The sequence below is a fragment of the Trachurus japonicus genome, chromosome 6 (genome assembly GCF_045865225.1).
Source record: "Trachurus japonicus isolate A0001 chromosome 6, Traja_1.0".
NCBI lineage: Eukaryota > Metazoa > Chordata > Actinopteri > Carangiformes > Carangidae > Trachurus > Trachurus japonicus.
Window position 1 is genome coordinate 16,908,826 of NC_140912.1, and position 24,995 is coordinate 16,933,820.

At 41.5% G+C, this 24,995-nt stretch overlaps 4 protein-coding genes across 7 annotated transcripts in view; 2 read left to right on the forward strand and 2 right to left on the reverse strand.

The window, feature by feature from the left end:
* The first annotated feature begins 1,830 nt into the window (after positions 1–1,830).
* prrt4a (proline rich transmembrane protein 4a) lies at positions 1,831–7,580 on the forward strand. Its single transcript, XM_085779394.1, has 3 exons — positions 1,831–2,171; positions 2,472–3,408; positions 4,907–7,580. Exons 2-3 carry the CDS (start codon positions 2,592–2,594, stop codon positions 7,006–7,008), a joined length of 2,919 nt encoding a protein of 972 aa, XP_085635520.1. The 5' UTR covers positions 1,831–2,171; positions 2,472–2,591; the 3' UTR covers positions 7,009–7,580.
* A 401-nt stretch (positions 7,581–7,981) lies between these two features.
* impdh1a (IMP (inosine 5'-monophosphate) dehydrogenase 1a) lies at positions 7,982–16,389 on the reverse strand. 2 transcript variants are annotated; one of them, XM_085779395.1, is made up of 16 exons: positions 15,800–16,389; positions 15,018–15,116; positions 14,383–14,431; positions 13,583–13,684; positions 13,345–13,419; positions 13,019–13,225; positions 12,828–12,915; positions 12,530–12,729; positions 12,289–12,379; positions 12,081–12,176; positions 11,817–11,960; positions 11,409–11,550; positions 11,162–11,305; positions 10,104–10,187; positions 9,792–9,808; positions 7,982–9,663 (listed from the first exon to the last, which is right to left on the reverse strand). In XM_085779395.1, exons 1-16 carry the CDS (start codon positions 16,033–16,035, stop codon positions 9,557–9,559), a joined length of 1,881 nt encoding a protein of 626 aa, XP_085635521.1. In that variant the 5' UTR covers positions 16,036–16,389; the 3' UTR covers positions 7,982–9,556. The 2 variants fall into 2 exon arrangements, with proteins under 2 accessions (XP_085635521.1, XP_085635522.1); XM_085779396.1 differs by lacking the exon at positions 9,792–9,808.
* A 1,297-nt stretch (positions 16,390–17,686) lies between these two features.
* Positions 17,687–21,140, reverse strand: LOC146985934 (receptor-interacting serine/threonine-protein kinase 3-like). Of its 2 annotated transcripts, none has more exons than XM_085779397.1 (12): positions 20,713–21,140; positions 20,260–20,430; positions 19,765–20,110; positions 19,509–19,660; positions 19,357–19,406; positions 19,038–19,202; positions 18,867–18,940; positions 18,722–18,764; positions 18,581–18,633; positions 18,297–18,342; positions 17,897–18,136; positions 17,687–17,811 (listed from the first exon to the last, which is right to left on the reverse strand). In XM_085779397.1, exons 2-12 carry the CDS (start codon positions 20,400–20,402, stop codon positions 17,801–17,803), a joined length of 1,323 nt encoding a protein of 440 aa, XP_085635523.1. In that variant the 5' UTR covers positions 20,403–20,430; positions 20,713–21,140; the 3' UTR covers positions 17,687–17,800. The 2 variants fall into 2 exon arrangements, with proteins under 2 accessions (XP_085635523.1, XP_085635525.1); XM_085779399.1 differs by having other exon boundaries at positions 18,581–18,627; positions 20,713–21,139.
* Positions 21,141–24,092: 2,952 nt separating this feature from the next.
* The window catches only part of frmd4a (FERM domain containing 4A), a 101,660-nt gene continuing 100,757 nt past the window's right edge, over positions 24,093–24,995 (forward strand). Inside the window, exon 1 of one of the 2 annotated variants that reach the window (XM_085779418.1) lies at positions 24,093–24,458. In XM_085779418.1, the coding sequence (XP_085635544.1) occupies positions 24,414–24,458 (45 nt within the window). In that variant the 5' untranslated portion in view covers positions 24,093–24,413. The remainder of the gene's footprint in view (positions 24,459–24,995) is intronic. The other variant, XM_085779415.1, reaches the window with a different exon arrangement.

Here is a 24,995-nt window from a genome sequence, read left to right on the forward strand (position 1 = left end):
ATGGTGGAGATTATGGTATGAAAATATATAAATTTGGGAGTAAAATTGTACATTTCCCCCCCTAACTATGGAAAATTGTCATTATGTTGCCCAGATCGTTGTCCTGTCAGAGCTTCTTCTTTAAAAAAAAAAAAAAAAAAAAAGTATACTAATGTGTTAACCATTAACGACTTTTGCATCTACCCTGATCACTATGGCTTCCTTTGTTGGACATATTTGCATGGCCATTGACATGTAAAAACTATATTCTTAAAGCTTTCTCTTATCCTACGTAGGGTCATTGCTTGCCTTTATCCTCCTCTTTGCTTGTGCAGCTTTGTTTCTGTGTCTTGTCCTGATTGTACACATTCCCAGCTGGACCCCAGTCCCTGCTGACTTTGTCTTGTTGGAGGATGACTTGTCTAAACAGAAACCAGTTGCCCAATGAGTTAGGATAGCAAGTGTGAGGCGGCAATAATTTGGCCATGTCCCTCACTGAGCTCATATGTTTGGCCTGTCATTGTCCCTCTCCAGTCCCTTTAGTTACGGCTGGGTTGGTGCTTTCCTGTATCCTCATCAGACAGCGGGTTATTCACACCCCTCGGGAAGTTGCTATCTTCACCACTGACTGTCTAAATTGAATGAAATAGCCTCCACTGTCTTATGTGAAATCTGAATCTCATTGTTGTAAGCAAAGTTGTTTTTATCCTGCGAGTAGAAGCCTGTGTAGAGGCAAGATAAAAAATTAGGAGACAATTAGTAAACTGCTCTCTTCATTACTGGCTGTGGTATTTACTGTCACGGCCAACACTATTCTTGGCAAATCAGCTTGTATATCTTAATCTTTTTGTGTTTTGTGCTAAATATATGTTTGGCACATTTGTTTGGGATGCAGTTTGGCCCTTGTTTATCTCTTCTTCTTTTCTTTTTTTTTGGACACAAGAAAAATCAATGTGCATTTGGCAGAATGCCCACACAACAATAACCCTGGCTTGAACATTCCTGTGCCCTGTTAATTCAACAGTAGTGGTCAGTGGAGAGTTTAAAACATAACTTTTTATTATTACATCAGTCAGACAGAAAGAGAACACAATGTGTGACTGTGCTTTAAACACCCTGGCTCTAAATGCACGCAAAGGTATGTGGATCAGAGGCTATTTTAGAACCATTCTAGGGAATTGAATTAGGCCATGAGGCTACGAGATTTCTCCCATTGGATGAAAACAGAACACATGAACAAGTCTGGTAACATTGAAAGCAGAAAAAAATAAAGAAAGCTATAGTAACATGGCATCATTGGAGACAGGATATTTGTGGCTCTTGGCTTAGACATTGGCAGAACAACCAGGTCACAGTTTAATGGTGCTTTTCTTTGCTAAAACGTGCACAGCCTAGATTCAGAGGAGGTTGCTATGTATGTATGCTCACATACACAAATAGCCACTATCATGCATTATACATGTACGGTATGCTATACAAAGAAATTCTGCTTCATCCATTGCTGTGTGTGTTTCAAACAGCTGATGTGATGGTTAGTTTAGGAGGAAGGGAGCAGCATCAGTTGTAAATTACACTTAGTGGCATGTATTGATCTGACACATAGGTTCGTTTAGTGCAGGGCAATGCCTGCCTGTTGGTTGGTGAGCCTTTCTAATGACCTAAAACATATTATTCTCTCTTCTCTTCTCTTCTCTTCTCTTCTCTTCTCTTCTCTTCTCTTCTCTTCTCTTCTCTTCTCTTCTCTTCTCTTCTCTTCTCTTCTCTTCTCTTCTCCATCAACATCATCTGTAAATCATGGGGATCATCAGGGGATGTTATGTGTGTGTGTGTGTGTGTGTGTGTGTGTGTGTGTGGAAGTGCATGTGTGGAAGAGAGGCAGTAGTAAGGTTCCTATGCAACCACAGAAGAGATGGTAGTCAGTGTGGTGCAGATGCCGATTTAGGAGAATGGGATTGTGCAAACAGTCAAACACACGGTCAGATCGGTGCAGCGGCAAAGTGTGGGACAGCGGGGGTTGTCAAGAGGAGGTGGGGTCTGTCCCATGTGTCGACTGTCTGATGAAGAGAAGAGGGGCACAGCACAGTGAGTATGAAAGGACACAGAGTGCTACGCAGAGAGAGCCTGCAGGCATGCAGCAACACAGAGCGGCATATATGTTTAAAGAGGCTGCAGCAGAGTGGGCTGTTGATGAGGTAAGAATGCTGAAATAAGAATGGCTACGGGAAAAACAGCTGTTGTGTACTTGATGTCTCTTCATGTGCTGTCGTTATGTGGCTCTGTCATTCACACTCATGTTTGTATTGTGTATGTGCCACTGCCACATGACTTCATAAGGTTAAGGTATAGGATGCTAGAGTATTTTTGTGTATGTTTGACACATTACTTGCATTTAGTACACCACATATTGCAGATATCCTCAAAGTAGACAGTTTCTGATGAGTGCTGATACTGACTGGGTCCTGTATGTGATGTCTCTCTCTTTTATCCACCAGGTCTGTTAAGGATAAGACACTCAAAGACCTGACTTTAGAGACCTGTCAACCATGTAATTGGCCAATAACAACACAAACCTACAGCATGTGACTTTGCAGTGGAGTTTACAGACCCTCACCATGCTCTCTCCGTGGAATCTTTATCCTCTCCTCCTCCTCTTATTGCCCCTCTCGCTTTGTGTCACAGCCTTAACTGGAGAAAATGTCAAGGAAACACAACAGCTAGACACAGCGGTGCAGCATCTCACGCAGCCTTCACAGAGACTGCATGGATCTGATTTAGCACCCGTGAATCCCATGTTTGGATCTGACTTCCTGGGTCTGCCTTTGAGAAAGCCCTTATCGTCATCTGAGGAATCAGATAGACAAGGTGTGATTGGGGAATATGATGATTTACAGGAAAGCACAGAGGCATCTGTTTTGTCTCCCAATGAGGAGAGTCTTTTTGTATCCAGACCCATAGAAAGTGCTACAGAAGATACTTCCACTAAGGAGAATACTCAACCAAAAGTGTCTTCATCAGAAGCAGCACTGCCTCAACCTACCCAGGAGCAATCATTCAAGCATCAGCCAGCCGAGACCAGCATTAGATCTATTTTAAATTCTACACAGACCGGAAAAAATCAGCTAATTTTCCCGGCTTCGGAGAATGAGACAACTGATAGCCACTTACCTTTTCTTCTGTTTGGCTCACTTCCATCAGTCAGACCAGAACAAGACTTAACTTCACCCCCATCTGCTGGACCTGAGCCCAGCCCTGAGCGCACCACTCAGCCTGTTGCCACTAGCAGTTTGGGATGGACCACGGGCCCTTCTGTCAGACCACAGGGAAAGACACAGGGGGTGACCGTCCCCATGAAAGACACTGGGGATGTATTGGTTCATATGATAGACAGTGTTTTACACAGAGGAGCTCTTAGTTTGGAGGCAGAAAAAGGTAAGAATTAAATAATTTATCATTTACTGAATCTGACACCAATCTCAGTGTAAACTCGTCACTTATTGCCAATTGTAAATGACAGAATTTATAGTGTAAAAGTCTAGAATAAAATACTCCAAGTGGATGTGTGACTGCAGTGTTTGTGATATGCATTCTGCTGGCAGAGGCACTTGTTTTACATTCACAGGAGGGTTTGCATCGCTTCACTCTCTCAAGCATCTACTCCTCAAAAATATTTGTTTAGCCCTTCCTTCCAGTTCTCTCTCCCTTGCCTTGTGCTCTCAGTCCTTTTATCATAGACTATCCCACCCAGCCCTGTAGAAACATTACACTCCCTTTGCAACCAGACTCCATTGCCCCTATTTAAAGTTTTTTTGGACAATGTCGTGCACACATGGAATATTTACTGCACAAATACACACACACACTACTTGCTCATGCTCCCACAATTGCACTCACTTGTCAAAGTAAATGATGTGTTGTGGGAGGAGGGCTCTGACAGAAATATAAGGAATGACCCTTCCTCAATTTGCCTATGCATTTGATGCCAAATGTTATTTTTAGCCTAACAGCCATTCATGAATTGAATCATTGAATATATAATATTCAATATCTATTGGCACTTGCATCCCATCAAGATGCATTTATTGTAGACTTTGAAGTGAACACAAAGAAAATCAATTACCTCAGTGCTAGCTTGCGGCTTCTGCATCAACACAATCAACTTCATGACTAATGGAGGACCAGAAATAGGACACATTCCATTTATAACCAATGGTTTCCCTGATTCCAATGGCTTTAAACAGCTTACTCTGAAGGTTATTTCACTTACAGAATACTTATATTATTTATTGCGTGACACGATCACAGTCACATAATAATGGTTGTCATTTGCAGCTTTTCGCTGAAAGGATGTAACATTAAAGATAGACTAACACTTCTTAATCATGCTTTATAATGGCCACTCAAAATGAAAGCAGCAACGAGGTCAATACTGGCTAATCAACACACATCTCTCTCTCTAACACACACACACACACTACTTGCTCATGCTCCCACTCTCTGTGACCTAGTTAGAGATTCCCAGTTACAAGCCTGCTCTGTTTTATTATGGATTAACTTCACACACGGCAGATACCACCATGCTCTCTTTTTGGACAATTAAAATTGTAAAGAGCATCTTTGGCCTGTATTCATCGGTTAGATCATTATGTTGTTACATTTACATCATTATTATTGTAATTGTTTTAAAATAAATTACTATTAGAATTGTAAAGCTATGATAGCAAAGGTACACAGCCACACTGGTACTAAAGCGAGGCTGTGTTGTGCTGATGTTTTGTATGTATGTTTCAGTATATTCAGCATCTCATTTTACTATACTAGCTCCATTTGCCCACTAAAAACATTAATTTGAGTAAAACTTCTACCTCTCTAGCTATCTGTAGAGACAACAAATACATCAGTAACATGTTTTCTTGCACTTGTTTTACAGATGACTCCAGGGACAATGGTCTTCATGTCTCAAAAACCACTAGCACACTCTTACTCGATGGTAACACGGACACATCTGCCACACCCTGCAAAACAACAAACCAATCCTGGACTTCTACCTACCCAGATGATTTTACTCCCAACGAGTCCCTTCGCCCCTCCCTGGCTATCAACCCTGGCCTTTACGTCCCCCTGTATTCGGACTGGAACTCTGCCCTCGCCACATGGGGGTTTGCATGGGAAGCTCACATCTATGGCCTAGGGTCTGTCTTCACTGCGTTCAGCCTAATCTCTGTGGTCAGTCTGTTAGGCCTTCCCCTGCGATGTCCTGCTGGAAGCCCCTACTTCACCCTCCTGCATTTGTTCCTACTAGCATTTTCAGGGATGCAAGCTTTCTGTTTGCTCTATGATGCTTACAGCCATCAAGACCGTCTTCCCCCTCTGGGCTCTGTGTTGCTTTCTGAGTTACCGTTCCCCTGTTTGATTTCCGCCTTCTCTCTGGCCTTCCTCCTTCTTTCATTGCGCACACGAATGCGTCTTTCGCTCCCTCTTGCTATATCCACCTCATTTTCAGCTTTGCCCAAACCTCGTGTGTTACTGTGTGTGTCCCTGTTGCATTTTGGAGTGTCCTTAGGGTGTGTTGGCCTGCTCTATCTCTTCCACGGCCTCCCCACCATGATCCTGCTCTCCCCTCATGGCCTGTTTGTGTGTCTAACAATCTTTCTCTCATTCTCCTACCTCATATTCTACTGCTTAATAAGAGTCAACACAAAACACATCTACAGGCTGAATGACAATGGAGAGACTGGAGGATCTCCTGAAGTGATGCAACCTCCAAATTGCCCCTTTGCCAAAGTGGAGGACTGGCACAGGGCAGCAGGAGCTGGAGTAGGAGCTTCATTGTGTTTGTTGGGGTGTGGAGGTCTACAGCTCTATGGGATCCTACATGCCCTTGGTTTTGGTGGAGTTGATGGCTATGGGTTCCAGCCCTGGCCCTGGTGGGGCTACCAAGTAGGCTGTAGACTCTGTGAGATTGGAGTGTGTCTAGGTTTGTCTCTCATTGGCACACACCCTCTATTCTGTCACAAGAACTCTTCTATCAAGACTATCACTCGCCCTCGGCCTGGATCCTGGTCGCGCCTCTCCTGCAGCTCCCCTTCTCGTGCGCTCACCTTGCCATCTCATGGGGGCGCAAACTCCCCTGTCCTCTGCTCCGATTCCTGGTCCCAAGGTAAACAGGAGAAGCTGGTGGTCTGTGATGTCATCACTAAGGGACAGTCAGAGGCTCTTCCTCTTTGTTCGATGGTGGATCCTTCTGGAAATGGGCTAGATTGTCTACCAAAAGCCAGCCAAACACGGATTACTATACTACCTCTACCTACACCCCCAAGCCCACCCCGCAAGCCTAAAAATGCAGACGAGTCTCAGCTATCATCACTGGATAGCTTCGGTCAGGATACTGACTCTACTGTGGACTTGAGGCCCCCATCTCCCATAGACTTGTCACGCAGCATTGACCAGGCTCTGTTCAGTGAGTCCCTGTTCTCTCACAGTATTTTTGGTTTGCCCAGGATGTTCCATTCTTCTTCAAGCCATTCCCTGAATTCTCCCAGCCAGGGTACATCAAAGCAAGGTCCTAGTTCTGTGGATAATGCTTTATTCCGAACCTCTTCTTGTGGAGACATGGATCAAGAGAAAACCCTGCCCAGTTCTAAACCTCCTCAGCCACATAGTTCTTTGGCATCTCACAGCAAGACACCAGAGCAATGGGATTGGAAAGGGAGTGTCTCTGGATCAACCCAGGGTCTTTGCAGCAAACCCAAGGAGACAGGAAAGCTACGTTCACATTCTTGGGCCAACCGAGGGCAAAGCTTTGCTCAGCACAGTCTTCCACGAGCAATTCCCCACCTGTCTTACCACAGGCGCTACCGAACCCTGAGCTTGGCCTCCCAGGACCCCCAAGGTTCTGTCCGACTGGCAGGGACTAAGCACCTGAGTGAAAGCAAACAGCTGGAATGGGATCTGGCTGTACAGGCAGAGTTTGTCAACGTGTGCAGACAAATTGATGCTCTGAGTGTTTGCAGTGACACCATTGAATTATAGGAAATTGTAAAAGTCCAGCAGTGAGTGGATTGCACCTGACATTGTGCAGAAATAGCAGACTCTGATTGTGATTGAGTTGAATTGTACATCATAAAAGTCATACAGATGAAATAATGACTGAATGATGGACATTACTGATACAATGTGTAGACCCAAATTATTTTCTGCTGACTTTGTCACTGTTTTCAGTAATGTATGCCCTTAAAATATTGTTTCAACTTTTTGATTTTTTGATTCCAACTGTGCTCATTCCATTTCGACATTCATGAATGTTAAGGATCAAGTATCTGTTGCTAAAGAATGCAAATAGTACCATTCTCAACCTAAGAAGCATTAGGGTTTTTTTTACACTGAAGCTGTCCTGCAAAAAGAAACTCCAAGAGTCTATGAAAACAATAAGAACCTTCTCCATAGACAAACAATATGGAACCCAAAAAAGTCTCATTTAACATTGCTGATGTATTGCTGTGGATTCCACTCAGGAAAAGCAAGACATGCTCATTAACAACTTCATTTGACTTCTTCCCATATGCGATAATATCGCCTCAGACACAAATTCATTTACATTGGAAAAAAATATGAGCAAATGTTAAAATTTCATTGTGAGAGGGAGCTAAAACTATTTGTTACAGTGAAGTATAATATTTTGCGTTCACATCATCACAACCTTAATGTCCATTAAGTGAACTGAGTTGGTAACAGTATACTCAGTCATAAGAAAAGACATTTTGGCATTTAGTAGCCAACTTTAGCCTACTTTTCTATTAGGATGATAATATTATCTCAGTGTGGTGCAATGAAATGGATAGGAAGAATCATACTATGACTTTGTCAGTTGCTAAACCAATCATTTGCGTGGATTTTTTTTATTACTTATATATTTGACAAATGTATACTATATTGCCCTCTAGTACTATGTGTAGTAACAACATTTTTTAAAGATAGGACAAAATGTCAAAACAGTATCAGAATGCCCTTGTCAAAATTATCTTTATTCATGCAACACTATTTACAGTAAATATCATTCTGAAGCCTTAATGTGGATGATAGAAGAAGACAATTATATTTTCTGTATATTCAGTGATTCTTGGGAATTGTTATAAAACTGTTAAATCATTTAGTCAACTAGTACAATCATTCATTTAATTGGTTGACAGTTATTGCAAAATTCAGATCCAGTATTCATCATGGGACAAATATGTAATACCAAAGGTGTTGAGTACCTTCCAGTAAAAGAAGAAGTCATTATTGAAACTGGAAAAATAAACTTTGGTCTATCATTCTATAAAGAAATAGATCTAGCCCTATGTCAGTGACTCACCATTTAATTAACTGAAATATTGAGCCTGAAAAAAGACACATAACTATCTGTATTATGTATTATGTACAGTCGATAGCCATTAAATTAACAATGTTGTTTTGCAAAATGAAATTATGGAAGCTCATGACAAGTCAAGACTCATTTGTAAAAATGTACATGGGAATAATGTATGGACATATAATCAGATATACTAGAAATCAGATTATAATGAAATAATTGTAATATAAAGCATGGATACTCTCCTGTTTCGTCAACAGTTTCTTGTCCATTGTTTCCTGATGGGTAATCCAGAGTGAGATTACATGTGGTTGGTCCTATAAGGCGCTCCTTTCTACAAATGTATGTGTGAATTAAGGCTGATGCTAAGCCTCCCTTACGCAACAGTGCAGCACATCACATCACACATCCAGTGTGTTCAAAGTAAAGAAACATGTAACAGCCAGATATTCAGAGATAATGATGTTGAAATCACCACTACAAAAACTCAAGTGCAGTAAAAAGATGATGAAACTGTCCTGTGAGTACTCTGTTTCCTCTTGACAGCAAGCTTTATGCACCGTGTTGCAGGCTGTCAGATGTGACCATGGCTACATAACATGCTTTTAACATCAGCAAAAACAATCTTAAATCTGTGGATTTGTGTTTCTTTCCTCTTTTAATTAAATAAAATGTTAAATATTTAAAACATTGTGTCAAGGATATGTTGCTTTTTGTTGTGTCTATTTTTATGTAAATAAAATATATGACTGTCTGACTTCCTGCAAAACAAAGAAAAAAAGATCTTGTGTGATTTATCTATGAGCATGGAAACATGGGACTGCAACTCTGCAAGGTTTATGCTGTACTCTTCTGTATCAAAGTGCAATTCAGAAGCCAACAGGGAGATGAGCTTCACATTAGGGTCAGCAATAGTAAGCTTATCCTAAAGTAGTTAATGACATGCATTTGCTTGTTGAATGGGATTAGCAGAGTTACATTAGTGTCACTACACCTTGAACACAGCAGGGGAAAGACAGAGTTCATGTGCGGTCATGCAACTCTTTGGCTGTCCTCTAGACGTCATACTCAGATTAAAGTTTGTTGTTTTGTCTATCCTTAAAGGGATCAAAGTTAAGACAAACAGGAGAGGGAGAAGAGGACACAAACAAGTGGTTTCAGATATTTGTGTAGGCCTAGATGTTGTCCGGCAACAACAGTATTATTTTTTTTATTTAGTTTGTGGTTTGGTCACATGCGTCCACTACATCTGCTCATAGCTGCTGGGGTTGGGACATTGGGTCCTCCTGATCGTGCGTTTCCTCTTCCTCCCGCCTCAGTAAAGCCGCTTTTCATAACTACATTTGGAATTGAACAAAGTAAAAGTATTAGCATTTTCCGTGTTGTGATGTGTTTGTGTCTTGAATGGAAATGAATGGATGAAAGAAGAAGACGAATGATGTGATAGCCTTGTAGTTATACTTACATGGCACAAAAGAATATCTAAGATAGCATGGGTAAGAAAAGAGGAAGAGAGAAGACAATTTTATGTTGCTAACCACAGGTAAATAATTTGACAATAGAAGGGTTCTGACACAGGGACTGAATACAAGTAAGGTTTAGACAACAGATGATGAGAAAACAGATGATGATAGATGTCACCAAACCATCATTCCCAAGACAATATCTACACACTGGAAATAAGTATCACAAAAAAGAGGCACGTGGAGTATGAAGCAGTTGTAAAGGTGGTGAAAAGGTCACTGTAAGTCACTGTAGGGTCAGAGGTCAGACTTACGAGTGGAGGCCGTGAACTCCTCCCTCCATTTGAGCAGACATAGTCCTCTTCTCAAACTTCAGCTCTCCTGAGTACATCATCGACCTGGGACACACACACAGATACAAAGTTCATCAGCAAAAAGCCAATATAAACTTACTAGTCATTGTTGGGGTTTGGAAAAAAAAAAAAGGCTAGGCCTACATAATTTTTTGTTAATGATTGTAAACCTAACTCCAAGCATGTCCATGTCCTCATAATAAATATCGGGGTAATATATCTTCCAGTCAGCAGGTGGTGCTGTGGTGCTGTTAGGCCCGGCCTGCAAACAGACTCCTCGCTAGCTAGTTTTTAGTAAGTTACCATGGATCCCCGAAATTCTCTGGCAACACAATTTTATACTCCTAAACTGGTGTCAAAAAACAAAACAAAACAAAAAAACTAATGTAACGCCAGAAAAAGTGCTGTAAGACGGTTTCGATATGTGAAACAGGAGTAGAAGGTGCTCATTGCCATGCCATAAATGAGCTAGTCAAGGTATTGTTAAAATTGTCATCATAAACCAGCCGGTGGTACGTGAAAATTAGCGTGAATCCCACTTTTCAACGAGTTTCATGATGGTTGAGCTATGTTGCCACCTGTGATAAACCTGAGGACTTGTAGCTGTTGTTGTTTTGTGTAAGTTAGCATGTTGATAAGGAGCAAGACCAACTTATTGTAACAGTGAATGTGTAACTTGTAAGTTCTTTTTTTTTTAAATTCACGGGCACTTGTCCTTTTTGTTAGAATGTCTTATAGGCCTACCACTTAGCATGGTTTTGGTTGTGTAATTGTGGTAGGCTATACTATCATTTATGGCTAGTGGAGAATGTCAACATTATGTAAAATAAATAGGGGATGGAATTGTAATTAGAAGCATTTGAGCTCTGGTCTGTTCAAGATATTAACTTTGGTCCTCTCTCTATCAATCCACAGTTTCATTGGCCACACTGTGCTGCCTAGTCTGTCTGCTGCTTGCTGCCAGTACAGAGTATTTCCCTGAGGTCTGGTGCCAATAACACTCACAATTTAACACTTACCTTAAAATCGACAAACTCTTGGCTCCTATGTCCTGACAGCCGTGTTGGATACCAGCAATGAGGTAAGGAACAAACTTGTGGATGGAGCCTTTGTCTTGTACTGAGCCTGAGACACCTTGGGCCACTTTCACTTTATCTCCCTCACTGGACAAAAAAAAAAAAAACATACACAGAATAAGAGATGCATCACAATGACATCCTCTGAGTTTAGATTTTTCCAGGAAAAGTTTTTATACAGTTACACCACCTGAAGTAGCGCTTCTGACTGTTGTTTTTCTCCATGGCATCCAGGGAGCCCATTCCTCTGTATTTCTTCAGACGCACACCATCTGAAAAGAAATATTCTCCGGGGGCTTCGGTGGTTGCCGCCAGCAATGACCCCATCATCACTGAAGCAAATAGAAAATGGGAAGAAGTGATGCTGGTTGCATATGACAACAATTAAGGTAAAAAGAAAGATACTAGATGTTTACAAGAAGCACTGCTTTTATTTTGAGAAACTGGTCTGTTTGTAAAATGACCTGCCAGTCATCCACCATACATCAATGAGACCCTTGCCCCATATGTTATTTCATGAAAGTGTCTAAGGAATCTTCTAAATGTATATTATGAAAATGTAAATTGCATAATCAGGAAAATCAATGCCTTTTTCTACCTGTAGATGCTCCCAGGGCCAGAGCCTTCACCACATGTCCAACAGTCTGGATGCCTCCATCAGCGATTACTGGCACTCCAAAACGTCGTGCATACTCTGCAACCTTGTACACCGATGTTCCTTGGGGTCGCCCGCAGGCCATCACTGAGGAGAAGGCGTAAAAAATAGGTATGTGTCACAAAACATACACAAAATTGCATGTTTTTTTTGTTTTTTTATATCTAAAAGCAGCAGGGGTTCACAGTACTGCTCTCTATAACATACCTTCCTGGGTAATGCAGATAGAGCCACAGCCCATGCCCACCCTCAGGGCATCCACGCCTGCATCTATAAGATTTTTAGCCTGAGCAGCTGTCACCACTAGAGAGAGACAGAGACACAGCAAAGAGCTGAATGAGGAAGAAATAGTGTAGAGGGAGTATTTGACTCCACAAATGCAAAAGAAACTCCTTAAGAAAACAGATGAGCTCACCGTTTCCCCCAACCACCTGCAGCTCAGGATATTTCTGTTTGATGTAGTTTATCATGTTGATTTGATACACTGAGTTTCCTTGGGAGGAGTCCTGCAGATACAATTGTTAAAATACTATCAAGGAAAGATAAAGCAACAATGAAATGCCTCACGGGTTTTAAGTTGAGTTAATAGGGACTTTTTGTGTTATCACATCCAGCATACTCATAGATTAAAAAAACAATCCACTGTTAAAACCTACCAGGACCACCACATCCACTCCAGCCTGCATTAGGAGGTCCAGTCTGTATTTGTCATCCTCTCTGGTACCAATGGCCGCCCCACACAGGAGCTGTTTGCGGGAGTCCTTGGAAGCCAGGGGATAATCTCTATTCTTCTTCAGATCAGTCCTAGCAATGATGGCAACCAGCTCATCACTGTCATTTACAATGGGGAGCTTACCTGCAAGTCAGAGTATAAAAAGGGTGCACAAAGTAAGAAAAAAAACCCAAAGTGTGTATCTGAGTTCAGTTGTTGTGTTACTACTCTGACAGATTTACCTTTTTTGCTACGTTGCAGTATGTCATTAGCCTCCTTTAGTGTGACTCCAGCTGGTGCAACAACTAAATCTTCCCTTTTTGTCATTGCCTGAATGAAAATAGGTTTCAAATGATTTTACTTATTTGATATCATTTAAATAATGCGTGTTCTCCTGCACATGCACATATTCACGTGAAAGCTAAGCGCCCACCTCTTCCAGAGGTCTGTCATGATCCTTCTCAGAGAGAAAGTCTATGTCTCTGGACGTGACGATGCCCACCAGCTTGCTCCCCATCTTGCCCGTTTCTGTAACTGGGATCCCAGAGAAACCATGGCGTATCTTAGCCTCGAACACATCCCCCACTGTGTGTCGTGGACTCATCACCACGGGGTCTGTAATAAAGCCTTGCTCAAATTTCTGGCAAAAACAAAAACATAAGTGTTGAGTGGGTCAGAGATTTTTCACTGTAGAATGTTTTGAAGGTAACATCCGAAAAGAGGGCTGCTATATGTCGTTCTTGACCTGGTCAGTCTTACCTTGACTCTGCGGACCTCATTGGCCTGGAACTCAGCAGTACAATTGTGATGAATTATTCCAATCCCTCCCATCAGCTGAAACCAGCCAATAAGGGTTGGGGGGAGAAAATGAAGAGAAACCCTCATATTAAATTACATTCAGATTTTGGTGCACTTGCCACAGACTGTACAGCGGGATGTTGCTAAGTTGAGTGATCAATTAGGTATGGCATGTGTGAGGTTTGCGCTGTGTACTCACTGCCATGGCGATGGCCATGGATGACTCTGTAACTGTATCCATGGGAGATGAAATGAGAGGAGTCTTGAGGGTTATCTTCCTTGTTAATGCAGAGGTTAGATCCTGAAAGTGTGATGCAAAACAGAAGCACCATCTTAAACACCAATGAGCACAAAAGCAAAAATAAATCTGAAATGAAATCTTAAATTTCGCAATTACTTCTAAGGTGTGTGCCCTGGTAGATAAATCACTCATTACTTTTGCCACAAACAATGGCTCTACTGTGTTGCAGCTGCAGCACAAAAGCATCACAGTTTGGACACATTAGAGGCCGAATCTCTGAATTCACCTACTGAGTGTTAGATGACGCAGGTGTGCGTCTGTTTTGAACACCCTCTTTCAGCAATAGCCCATGTGACCAAGGCATGAAATTAATTTAATGTCCCAGCAGAGCTGGCAAAGACAAAAACAAAGCAAGTCAGATAAACAACCCTGTGCTCAAGCACCCCTCACTAACGAATGCAACAAAGAGTGAAGGATTAATTACTAGGATTACAGCAAAACCTGGCTGGCTGTGTTGAATTATTATGAAGAACATCATATATGTTCACTGGAGCTAACACTGGAGGACAAAAATATGTTTGTAGACCAAATAATGACACAGAAAGGTAACTTTAGCCTGTTTGGCTACAACAGATGTACCTGCTCATCTTTATCCAAAATATAATGCTTTGTGCTACCAATTATGAACAAGTTAATCGACAGTGTACTGTGTGCTAGCAAAATATGGACTGTGCTACGCTGGACATTGTGATACTCACCACCTCATCAGAGGTGAAATCTATGAAACCCGGGAGGATCAAAAAGTCACTGAGAGGGGAGAGAGAAAAGGATACACAAGATTAGTGGATACAACATTAGAATATAGGATAGAACATCTTTCACAGTGGAATAGCATTACATAAAGTAATCATGAATATATATATAGGCTATAGATAATTAATTTTATCCCTTCTAACAAAGCCACAGTTTTTTTTTTGATTTAGTGAGCAGACATAATCTGTCCACCTTTCAACTCACTGAAATGTCCTGTGTTTATCCATTGCACACTCATGAACCCGGCATATAACCTCCATTAAGGAAACTACACTCGTCACCCATTAGCACACACACACACACACATACAGACCCTGCTTTTAATGACGGCGATTCCACTCAGAGTCATGCTTGAAAGTCGTATTACTCATTATAATCCTCCATATAAAACCCAAGCAGATGTGTCATCATAGATATCACTAAACATTTAATGGACCACATTGCATAATTCTTTGTGCCTCTGTATGTGCACATGCATATTGTTCCTTTTGTGCACATGCATCTGTGTGTGATAGCAGTACCTTGAAATTAGCCAGTAAATGTGTGTGTTGTGTGTGTGTGTGTTATCAGCATTTCTTACTTGTATGTTAGTCCTTCGCCAATGGCAAAGAGTTGTTGTGCTGTTAACCCGTCTTCAGGAACATAACCTGTGCCTCCACTGATCAAGTAGTCTGCCATGCTGTAATATTGAAACACTCACATGTAAGTGTGTAACAGGATTACAATGAATAGATGATACTGTTTATATTATGAACTTCACAGCTTCTCACAGTTAATATTAGATTTCAACTGATATTAGTTGTAGTACTACACAGAAAGATAACAGAGCAGTTTCCAACTAGCAATATAGACAGAAGATAAGAAACATAAGCGCCAAATCTATCAACTCCAATTGCAATATGTTTTACTGACTTTAACAGACAGATGTGTGCACACATCATGGACAGATCTATTCTCACTTTAAAAAAACAACAACAAAAAACATGTTCATTTAGGCAGCCATTTATTTCTGGATGCAGTTATCCCTTGTGCAAAACATGCATGTTTTTTTGCTCCTCTCTCTTGACCTCCTTTTCACACGCCAGATCCTATTACAAATGTTGGAGCTGAGACAGGAAATGCTAACAAAAAGAATCCGTCCTTGTCAATGGAAACTCCTTCTATACACTCATGACGGCAGTGCTGTAGGTAAGAGGATTTGGTTGGCTAAGGTAGTTGATAGATGGACTTGGAAAAAGCACGCAGCTAAGGCTTTTAGGCAAACATTAGAAAACATCTTGATCGCTGCTCAAGAAACATTGTTTACAATTTAGGTAGTGATGTTAAGGTCATGACCTTACAGGCTATGAGTGTGAAACTGACCTTTCTGGTTCGTATCCAGCTTGGATTCTTGTAGCACTGTATCGCTGGGCTGCGGTCTCATGCCCGTGTCCATGTGGCGTTGGGTGAGGATGGGCTCCGTAGGGGTGAGGTTGTTCCCCATCTCTGTTTGAGATGCGTGGCCGCGCTGGTTCCATGTCTCCCACAATCCTTCGGTAATCAATCTGGTAACTGTCCCTCTCCCCGTCTCCAAACCGGTCATAACCATGACCCTCCATCTCTAGGAAATCCAGGGCTACGACCTCCACGGCGCCCCCCCACCTCACGCACACACACTCTTTAAGCACTTTTGACTTTTATCATACACATTCACAAAATCGCACCCTCACACTCCAGTTAGCAGTGGCCCCAGTGGCTCACAGTAGACGCACACCAACACACACAGATTGCTGTTCAATTAAAAGCACTCATAAACACCCGATGCTCCACACACAAACACACACACAGACCTTTCAGACACACCTGACATGGGAGGAAGCTGTCCTGCCATCTGTTTTGTTGCCATTGCAGCAGTTAAACCAAAATGGCCAAAAATGTAAGATTTCACAGGATCTCACAGGAATTCACAAGTTCCTCTGTTTTTTTGTTTCCAAAAATCTTAAAAACACAGAGACAGCAGCAACAAGAATCTGTTAAAACATGTTGTACGCCCAGAGAAGAGTTTGTATTCCAGCTTCTCAGCACTCATCCTTGGAGGCCATGGAGGCCCTCCGACAGGGTGGCAGAGTGTTTGGCTAACCTGCTGACCAAGCCAACTGTCTTGACACACCAAATTTAAAGATCCTTGTGTTTTCCTCAGCTGGAAGCCCGTGTAGCCGCTTGGGACAAGTCAGGTCTTGCTCAGGTGGCAGAGATTCGTCCCCCCTGGAGGACAAGAGTGCAGCGCTGCCTGGTTATCCCTAAGGCTGGGAGCTTCTCTCCACTCTGTTCTCCTGGTGCCTGCTGAGCTTAACTCTGTTTCTGACAGTAGCAGACGTCACTCTCCCACAAAGAGGATTGGGAGCGTTAATGCAACATGGGGTGGGGTGAGATGGGTGTGTAGGGTGGAGTGAGGCAGTAGGACTGAGGAAGAGAAGGATGGGTCAAGATGACACTTAAACACACTTTCCCCTCAGAGGATTACCACCGGCGCAAAGGTGTGTGCGCATGAGTGTGTATGTGTGTTTTTGCAGAGCTCAAGGAGATGAAGCTGTGAATGAAACAAAGGTCAAATCCCAGAATAATGTTACGTGTCATGTTTTAGTCCTGTGGGACAGACACAGAGAGAATTACAAATAGGTGTTTCTGAGTGTGGCAGAAGGTAAAACTTTTTAAAAGCAACATGTTGGATTTGATTCTTTAATCTAAATTTAAAAGTGACATGTTTCTGAAAGCACCTCTTGCAAATGATAAATATTCTTTTTTAGAGAATAATGTTTAAATATAACTAATGTAGGATTTACCTTAAAGTTTTTGTCTGCAGCAGGTCATTGTTTGGACCATTAAAGCATGAAAACATTGAACAACAAACACATACACGTAAACTGAGATGGGAGAGTAAATTTGTTGCCTAGGTTGCCCTCGACACCTTCAACTGCAGGTGACTGTCTGACTGACTGCTTGTGACAGTTACTGAGGGATTGAACCAGAAAAGCCTCTTACCCAGTCTCTCTCTCTCTCTCTCTCTCCCTCCCTCTCTCCCCCACTGGAAGAAACAAGCTTTATAATATCAACAATGGAAAATACGTTGACAATTAAGTCAGCACACACCATGTCGCTTTCTGTAAAGATAAAGTTAAATGATGGAATTTAATTTCTTTCTGAAAAATATGTTTATTCAAGAAAATACTTAATGGCTTGTAGTAAAATATTAACAAGTTTACATATCGGTATATGCATATACAATATATAGAAGAAAGGCGCCTAGGAGAAGATATATGCATATACAATATATAGAAGAAAGGCGCCTAGGAGAAGAAGCATTGGCAGTCTTTGTCACATCCTTCATGATCCACCTGGAAAAAAAAAACTTAAATGTAATACTTGAATAACTAGTATTGGGGTAAATTATTTTACTGGTTTAAGAAAACCCAATCTTACCAAGCTTCCTCACTAGTTCAGGCTCATGTTTCTTGAGTGCAGTGTAGAAGGCGACTTTGACAATGTCACTTGAACGTAATGAGGTTGTATAAAGTTTTCTCATTTTTTTCTCACGTTCAGGTTGAACATCGATCTCTGTGTATATTTGGCTGGGGACCATGTCTCCAAGTTCGTCCACGATTTTCATCACTGCCATGGCTTCCTGAATTATCTCCGGCATGTTCTCTCGAACAAAATTTACTGTTTGAAAATGAAGAATAATGAAAGCATTTCCATAAAAAAGCATGATTAAATTATAACTGAATAAATGTGAACCTTTTTACATGCAAAAATCACATCATAAACTTACTAAACACACATTAAACGTAACTTACAAACTTCGGTAACAAAAAAAATTCACCTTTATCCTCATCACTCATTGTGTCAGTATAACCACTGTCCGACGGCTGTTGGCAAAAGTCAAAAGTTATTTTAGTCTATACTGAGGACTTATACATGATAGACAAACAAATATTACATTTTTTTACATTGCACATTACATATTATTATATATAAATATATATCTGATATAATAGCCAAACACAAATCCTAATTTGACTTGTTTTAGTTTGTTTGATAATATAATATAATATAATACAATATAATATAATATAATATAATATAACCAAAGTGCCTTTGGTGTACCTGTGTTGAAAACCTTGCATCCACTTCATCATGTGACGGTGACTGACCTAAAACTAAACAGAAAGAAACATCTGCATGATGTTTTATTGTGGAGTGTAATCATTTACCAGATTTAAGTCCCCCAACCCACAGACAGTCTACCTGGGGGTGGCACACTTTCGTTTGAATCTCCTTCTAGTAGTTTCTAAAACAAGGAGAGAAAAAAAATACATGAATATATGACATAGATTTGGTGTAAATTCTAATTGATGATTAATCAGCACTTTCTGACATGTCATTTATGTACCGAGACTTGATGGACTACATCATGAATTCGCTTCTTGTGCTTGGAGTAAACCCTCTCAGTGTCTTCAACGCAGGCTGAAACATAAACCAAGTTTCATTTTAGGAGATACAGTGTGTTTTAATCAGCAGCGGCAGTCAAGTACCTATGTATATTGCCACAACAAATACGTACCTTTAGATTTAGGCCTCTCAGAGGGTGTGTGAGCCCAACACTTGTTCATGAGGTCAACCAGGTCTTTTAACCCTTCTACAGCACCGATTCTCTGATTAAACTTATCGCAGCGAGGTCTTTGTTTTCTCCTGCAAACCCCGTCTACCACAAGATCCTTTCGCGTCCCTGTTGTTCATAGGATATAAAAATTAATTGCATCAAAACATGCAAAAACCTGTGTACAATTTGTGTAAATGTGAAATGTGCATATACTGTATGAATGGTGTGGGAAACAGTTATTAGCAAATAAACAAATGATAAGACAATAAAAATGACTTACCGGGATACGGCTCTTTCCCAGTAAACAGAGACCAGAGAAAGATGCCATAGCTGATCAAGAGAAAGCAAGAGACTTTTTAGCAATGTGTTCAAACTGTTCATGTTTTGAACCATACAGTTTCCTTGTTTTTAATTGTTGATTGGAATTTTTACCTGTATATGTCAAAGTCACTGCGGGGCTGATATGAAATATCAACCAATGCCTCAGGAGGCATGTACTTGTATGTGCCTCCAACAGCTTCCGTTGTTTGACTGTTGCTGTTTCTAGCACTGGCTGAAACTATGGACAAACCAAAGTCTGCTAGCTACTTAAAAAAGGGGAAACAAACAATTACATGAGTTTCAGATACGCTTTAGTTGATATAATAATATCTTATCAGGTCAAGAGCTGAGCTTTATGGCACTTCACCTGGGCATGAAAATCCTCTGTCAGCAGAACATTGCTTGGTTTCAGGTCCTGGTGGACAAGCTTCCTTTGATGGAGGTAGTGTATGGCAAGAGCAACTTCATATGCCAAGCGGAAGGCCAGGGGCTCTGGTAGAGGGCCACGCAGTTTTTCTTGGAGGGTCTCAATTGATCCTCTGGCCATGTACTCCATGACTATTCCCTTTGTTGGTCTGCGGTAGTCTTCAAGTGGTGGAATTCCCTCAAAAATTCCATAAACCCTCAGCACATATGGACAGGAGGCTTGCTCCATGTTTTTAACCTCATTTGACAGTTCTCTCTCCATGAGCAAAAGGCTGCTAGGAGAACATCTGATCAGGGATGAAGCAGAGAAAGAGAAAGGGTTGCTTGAATTTCTATTAAACACGTGGATGTTGATCATTTAAAATGAGTGCTCCAGATAATTACTTTTGTATTTATAAAAATATATATATAATTTTTGAGATATTTATATATTTACCGAACATCTTCATTTAGTAGCTTAATTGCCACGTCGCGCAGATCTTTATTGTTCCGGGCCTTGTAGACACGACCAAATCCCCCAGAACCAAGGATCTCCCATCCTTCCAACACGTCGCTGCCTATAGTCTCGTTGTCCGGCATCTCCTGCTTTAACTAAAAACCCCCAAGTCTGTTATGTTTATGGAGAGAAAATGAAAGTAAAAGCAGGTAAATAAGTGATTTAGCAGCTACTTACACGTTTCTTCACTGAGTTCACTACGTTGTAATTGCTGCTTGTAAAAGTAAAGAACACTGTGTTTTGCTCTTAAAAGCAGTAGCTAGCTAGAAGCAGATGAGTATGAGCAGCAAAAAGTTTTTCTCATCAAGTAACGCTACGAAGACATTTTCCATCAATACGTCTCTGGGTTCTTGTTCTCGTTATATTGTTAAAAATCTACCTTGTTGTACTCACCTCATCCCTTCAGGTGTTGTCCACATAAAAATTCAAGTCTCGGGAGTTTGTTAAACTCTAAACTCCAGCTGCACGGGAACAAGACGACAAGAGTTCAGTTCTGACCATAGACTTCCTGTTTACGCTCTCAACAGTGACGCAATGGCCGGGGGGCGTGGGCTTTACTGCCCTACGAAGCAAAAAGGCAGTCAACTGCATTTTTGGTCGAGTTGTTATCATTTTCATGACATTCAAGGCATCCTTTGTTATGTGACAACCTATCTGATCTTGTGTGTCGTCGAGATAAATGGTGGTCGTTTGTACAGTAACTGCAAAAAGTGAAACAAAGCCGAAGTACAGTAACATGTAGGCCTATTCCTGCTCTGTTTCATGTCAGTTACTGTAACGTTACTTTTGCTTTGTTTTACTTCACGTAAAAACAACCGTGTTGCCGCACAGGAAAGTTACTGTTTCCTTAAAAAAAATAAGTTACTGTTTCCATGGAGAACGCAGACAGCTACGACTGTCAGCTGACTGACAGGCGATGTTTTAGCCAGCGTTTGCTTACCTGCTCCTAGCTGTAACTTCACATCATCGCCGATGCCATGTCATCGTTGTGTCGTTCACATCACAAAGTTATAGGCTAATCCAACCAGCGGTGGAAAGACATTTAATAAAAATTCAAAAGGCATCATAAGTTATTCCACAACATTCAAGCAGCCATGAACGTGATCTCTCTCTTCGTCTAATCAACGGCATCTTCATTTTCCTCGTAGGCCTCATCATTCACGCCTTTGTCCGGCAGGAATATAAATGTCTATAAAACGTAATTATTCTTTAACGTGACACATGTCCGCTTCAACTTAAAACACACCCTTTGTTTAGCGCTGTTTGAAGAATATGTCCGCTGTTTAGAGAAGTTAACGAGTTTGGAGCAAGGACGACTTCTCCATGCGTTCACCTGCTATTCAAAGCAAAAACAAACTTCTGAGCAGGTGAGCCGACAGGTATTGATGTCCCCCTTAGCTATCAGGCTCAAACACATTGGTTCCTGTTCCTAAGCATTTATTTAGTGCATGGTTTCTTCTTCTGAATATAAAAATATATATGGTTTCCCTTAATTATAATTCCTCATTATCATTCCTCAGTCAAAATTATTTTGCTTTGCTCTGTTGAATTGAAGTTAGCCCAACTTGCAATATATTGCTTCAAAGTGAAGTTGTTTTGCAGTGCTTTAACATTAATGTGATTAATTGTAGGTAACCTAGCAGATACATTACAACACACCCAGATAGGCTATATAATACTCACACATACTATGTGGTGCCCTATTCAAAATAAATTGTCCTCATTTGGGCCTTGATACAACTAGGAATGTGAGACACTTTAAGCAGCAATTTCAGCATCAGAACAGCTTCTGGGTGGAAATATTGGCCTAAAATGGTCAAATTACTTTGGGTTTGGTATATCCATGTTCAGAAAAACAAATGGTTCTTCTGACTAGTCCAAATACAGTAACACACCTAGAGCCCAAGTTGTGACAAAATAGTTTTTGAAGAATCTGCAGTTACTGCCTTTTTCCTATGGTGCCACATTTTTGGTAAATAATACAAATCAAGAATACAGTTACTGCAAAATAGCAGTAAAACATCAAATCAAATATGAGGATTAATATGTAGCCTACAAAGAAAACAAAACTGCCACATGTCCATTAATATACCTACAACTACTTAAACTGCCTGGGCGACAGGATAATCAATTTTCTCAGTTCTGCACTCTGCATAGTTAATAACTGCCTTTTTGCTTTGTAACAGGCTGGGTCTCCTCGGAGCAAGGGTCTGAAGTGTGAGTGTTGGAAACAGTCTGGGTGAGTCATTTATCATTTGAATGACGATGAATACGTTTAGCTGTGGAAAAAAAAAAGAATTGCATGACTTCAGACCAACTGTGCCGTGTATGTGCATGTTCTTTTGCATGTTATCTGAAGGTGTGGTTTGGGTAAACTTTGATTCCAGTTGAGAGTTTATCTTTTATGGTAGTTTATCATACAGTAAATGAATCCCAGTGTCAGGGAAGAATTATCATATGAACTCTTTTTAAGTTAACATATTACAACATTTTTGAAGATGTTGTGAACAAAATTTGGGTATCTTTTTATCCATCCATTATTCTGTGCTCTGAAAAATAGCTACCGTTTGTTTATTGTTTTGTCTTTTAGTGGGAAATTTTACAAATAAGCCTCTCACATAGGGTGACATACATTCATTAGGACTATGTAATGAAACGTAGTTACGGTATGAGCTTATTTTGAGAAAAATAATGATATCGCTTGCATAGCAAAATTTTAAGATCCGAAATCCACATTCATACACGTTCACACAAACATCCACAGCACCATCCATAAACATACACATGTACACACTGTGAAGATAAAACACATTCACAATTTAAAGCTGAGCTATAGCTGCATGACAGCACTGAGCCCTGCTTTTCTTCCAGTTATAACACCATGTAGACTACATGATTCCTGACCTTCCTCCTGAATCTTTTTCTCATTACTTCTCTTCATCTCTCTGCCCTGCTTGCTTCCTTCCTGTACAAGCAAGACAAAAGCCACGCTGAGACTGTTGTCTGTGTAAATTATTAATGTCAAACACTGATCTAAAAAATCAGAGTCTGAAGCACAGGTGCCTGTGGATACGGCAGCTATAGTGGATCTATGTGTGCACACTCTCCCATCTACATCCCTTTAATTAAGCAAACTGGAAGTGTATTTACTCATATCACATGCTGCCCTGCTTTTTCAGCCGGCATCGATAGGCGCGGTCTGCTCTCACTCTCTGCATTTCTATTGCTCCTCACCCCTCCCTCTTCTCCACCCACCTTCATTTACGCTCAGCACGGTGTGGACCTCTCTTACCAGTGGCTGCTCTCAACATCTCTCTCCTCCTCGCTCCCTTTACTTCATCTTCTGTCCTTCTGAAACCATTTATTATACTCTTCCTTTATGTGCTTCCCTCTCTGCCCTTGTCTCATGCTGATGATATGTGAGGCGGGGGATTGGTCTAAAGGGGAGCTCTCTCTACTCTGGATCTCTGAGTGGAGAGGTGAGGTGAGCGTCTGTCTTTTCCCACCACAGTGGAGGAGTGCTTGAGGCTGGGGGGTGAGCATCGCTGATGCACGTTGCATCCTCTGGAGCGGCGACAGGACAGCCTCAGCAGCAAGCAGACAGATCCACGTGTACGCCTGGATGTGCTTTGTGTTCAGAGGCAGAAAGCAGCAGCAACTGAGGGAGGAGAGCATTTAGCGAGAGGCACCCGAGTCACAGGGGTTTGGGGGAGGTGGGCGTGGGGTCTGCAGGGAGTGTTTTAAAAGTGAAAGGAGGAGTGGAGGGGGTGTCTGCTGTGCTCTGAGATCAAAGAACTGGAAGAGCGAGGATTGCTTTTCACTCTGGAGAGTCTAGTCTCTCCCGAGACTGTGGCATTACAATTAGAGACCAGAGGTCGTCTGCAGCACTGACTGGAAAGCAGAGGGAGGTGGTTAAGGACACTGAGTGGGAGGACCGGTCAAAGGACTTCATCTGGACAGAGGTGAGCCTGCTTCCTCACTGAAGAGTCAGAATCAGAAGGAGGAGGAGAAGGAGGAGGGAGATAACGAAGAAGAGTCCATCCAGGAAATTGGCGCGGTTCCTTTTTCGCAAGAATCTATAGGAAGATCCCATCATGGCTGTCCAACTCATGCCTGAATCAGCCGTGTGCTTGCTCATGGTGAGTCTCGGAGGGGTATAGTATTCCCCGCACTGTCTACCGGTCGTCTTTGTTTCTTCCTTTCCTCTACTACCGTGCCTTTCTCTCATCACTCTCTCCTCGTGGCAAAACGCTATGCACCCTCTAAAGCAGGATGGAAGCTGTCATCTCATTAAAAGGCATCTTGCTTGTTTGCTCCTCCCCTTTACTACAATCTACCAGTTTGAAATCTTCCGATAACTTTTTAGTGAGGATCAGTGACTGCTTTCTGCACAATAGAGATGTGTGTCTCTTGCACCCAACTCACAAAACTCTTATCTTTTGTCTAACAGCTCCACTTGTGCAACTACTGCAGTGGTCAAGTGTGGGAGAAATCCCAGACAGGCTATTGCAGGCAATAAGGGGGGCACGGTGCTGAACATGGTGTCAGAGCATATTGGAGACGGATGCCATTTAATACATGTGTGCGCAAAAATGATGCAATATGTGCATGTGAATAAGTTGCAAAAAGGTTGTAGTCTGTGTGTGTGTGAGAGAGAGAGACAGATATCAGTGTGT

Bases quoted from the DNA above. Each gene is read 5' to 3' on its own strand.
- LOC146985934 (XM_085779397.1), bottom strand. From the start codon at position 20,402: ATGCCGGACAACGAGACTATAGGCAGCGACGTGTTGGAAGGATGGGAG. The intron at 20,111-20,259 runs GTAAATATATAA...ATCCCTGATCAG, and splicing joins CTACTAAATGAAGATGTTCG to ATGTTCTCCTAGCAGCCTTT. The intron at 19,661-19,764 runs GTGAAGTGCCAT...TTTTTTAAGTAG, and splicing joins CAGAGGATTTTCATGCCCAG to CTAGCAGACTTTGGTTTGTC.
- prrt4a (XM_085779394.1), top strand. From the start codon at position 2,592: ATGCTCTCTCCGTGGAATCTTTATCCTCTCCTCCTCCTCTTATTGCCC. The intron at 3,409-4,906 runs GTAAGAATTAAA...CTTGTTTTACAG, and splicing joins TAGTTTGGAGGCAGAAAAAG to ATGACTCCAGGGACAATGGT.
- impdh1a (XM_085779395.1), bottom strand. From the start codon at position 16,035: ATGGAGGGTCATGGTTATGACCGGTTTGGAGACGGGGAGAGGGACAGT. The intron at 13,420-13,582 runs GTGAGTACACAG...GGCTGGTTTCAG, and splicing joins CCATGGCCATCGCCATGGCA to CTGATGGGAGGGATTGGAAT. The intron at 11,551-11,816 runs GTAGAAAAAGGC...TATTTGCTTCAG, and splicing joins GGCCCTGGGAGCATCTACAG to TGATGATGGGGTCATTGCTG.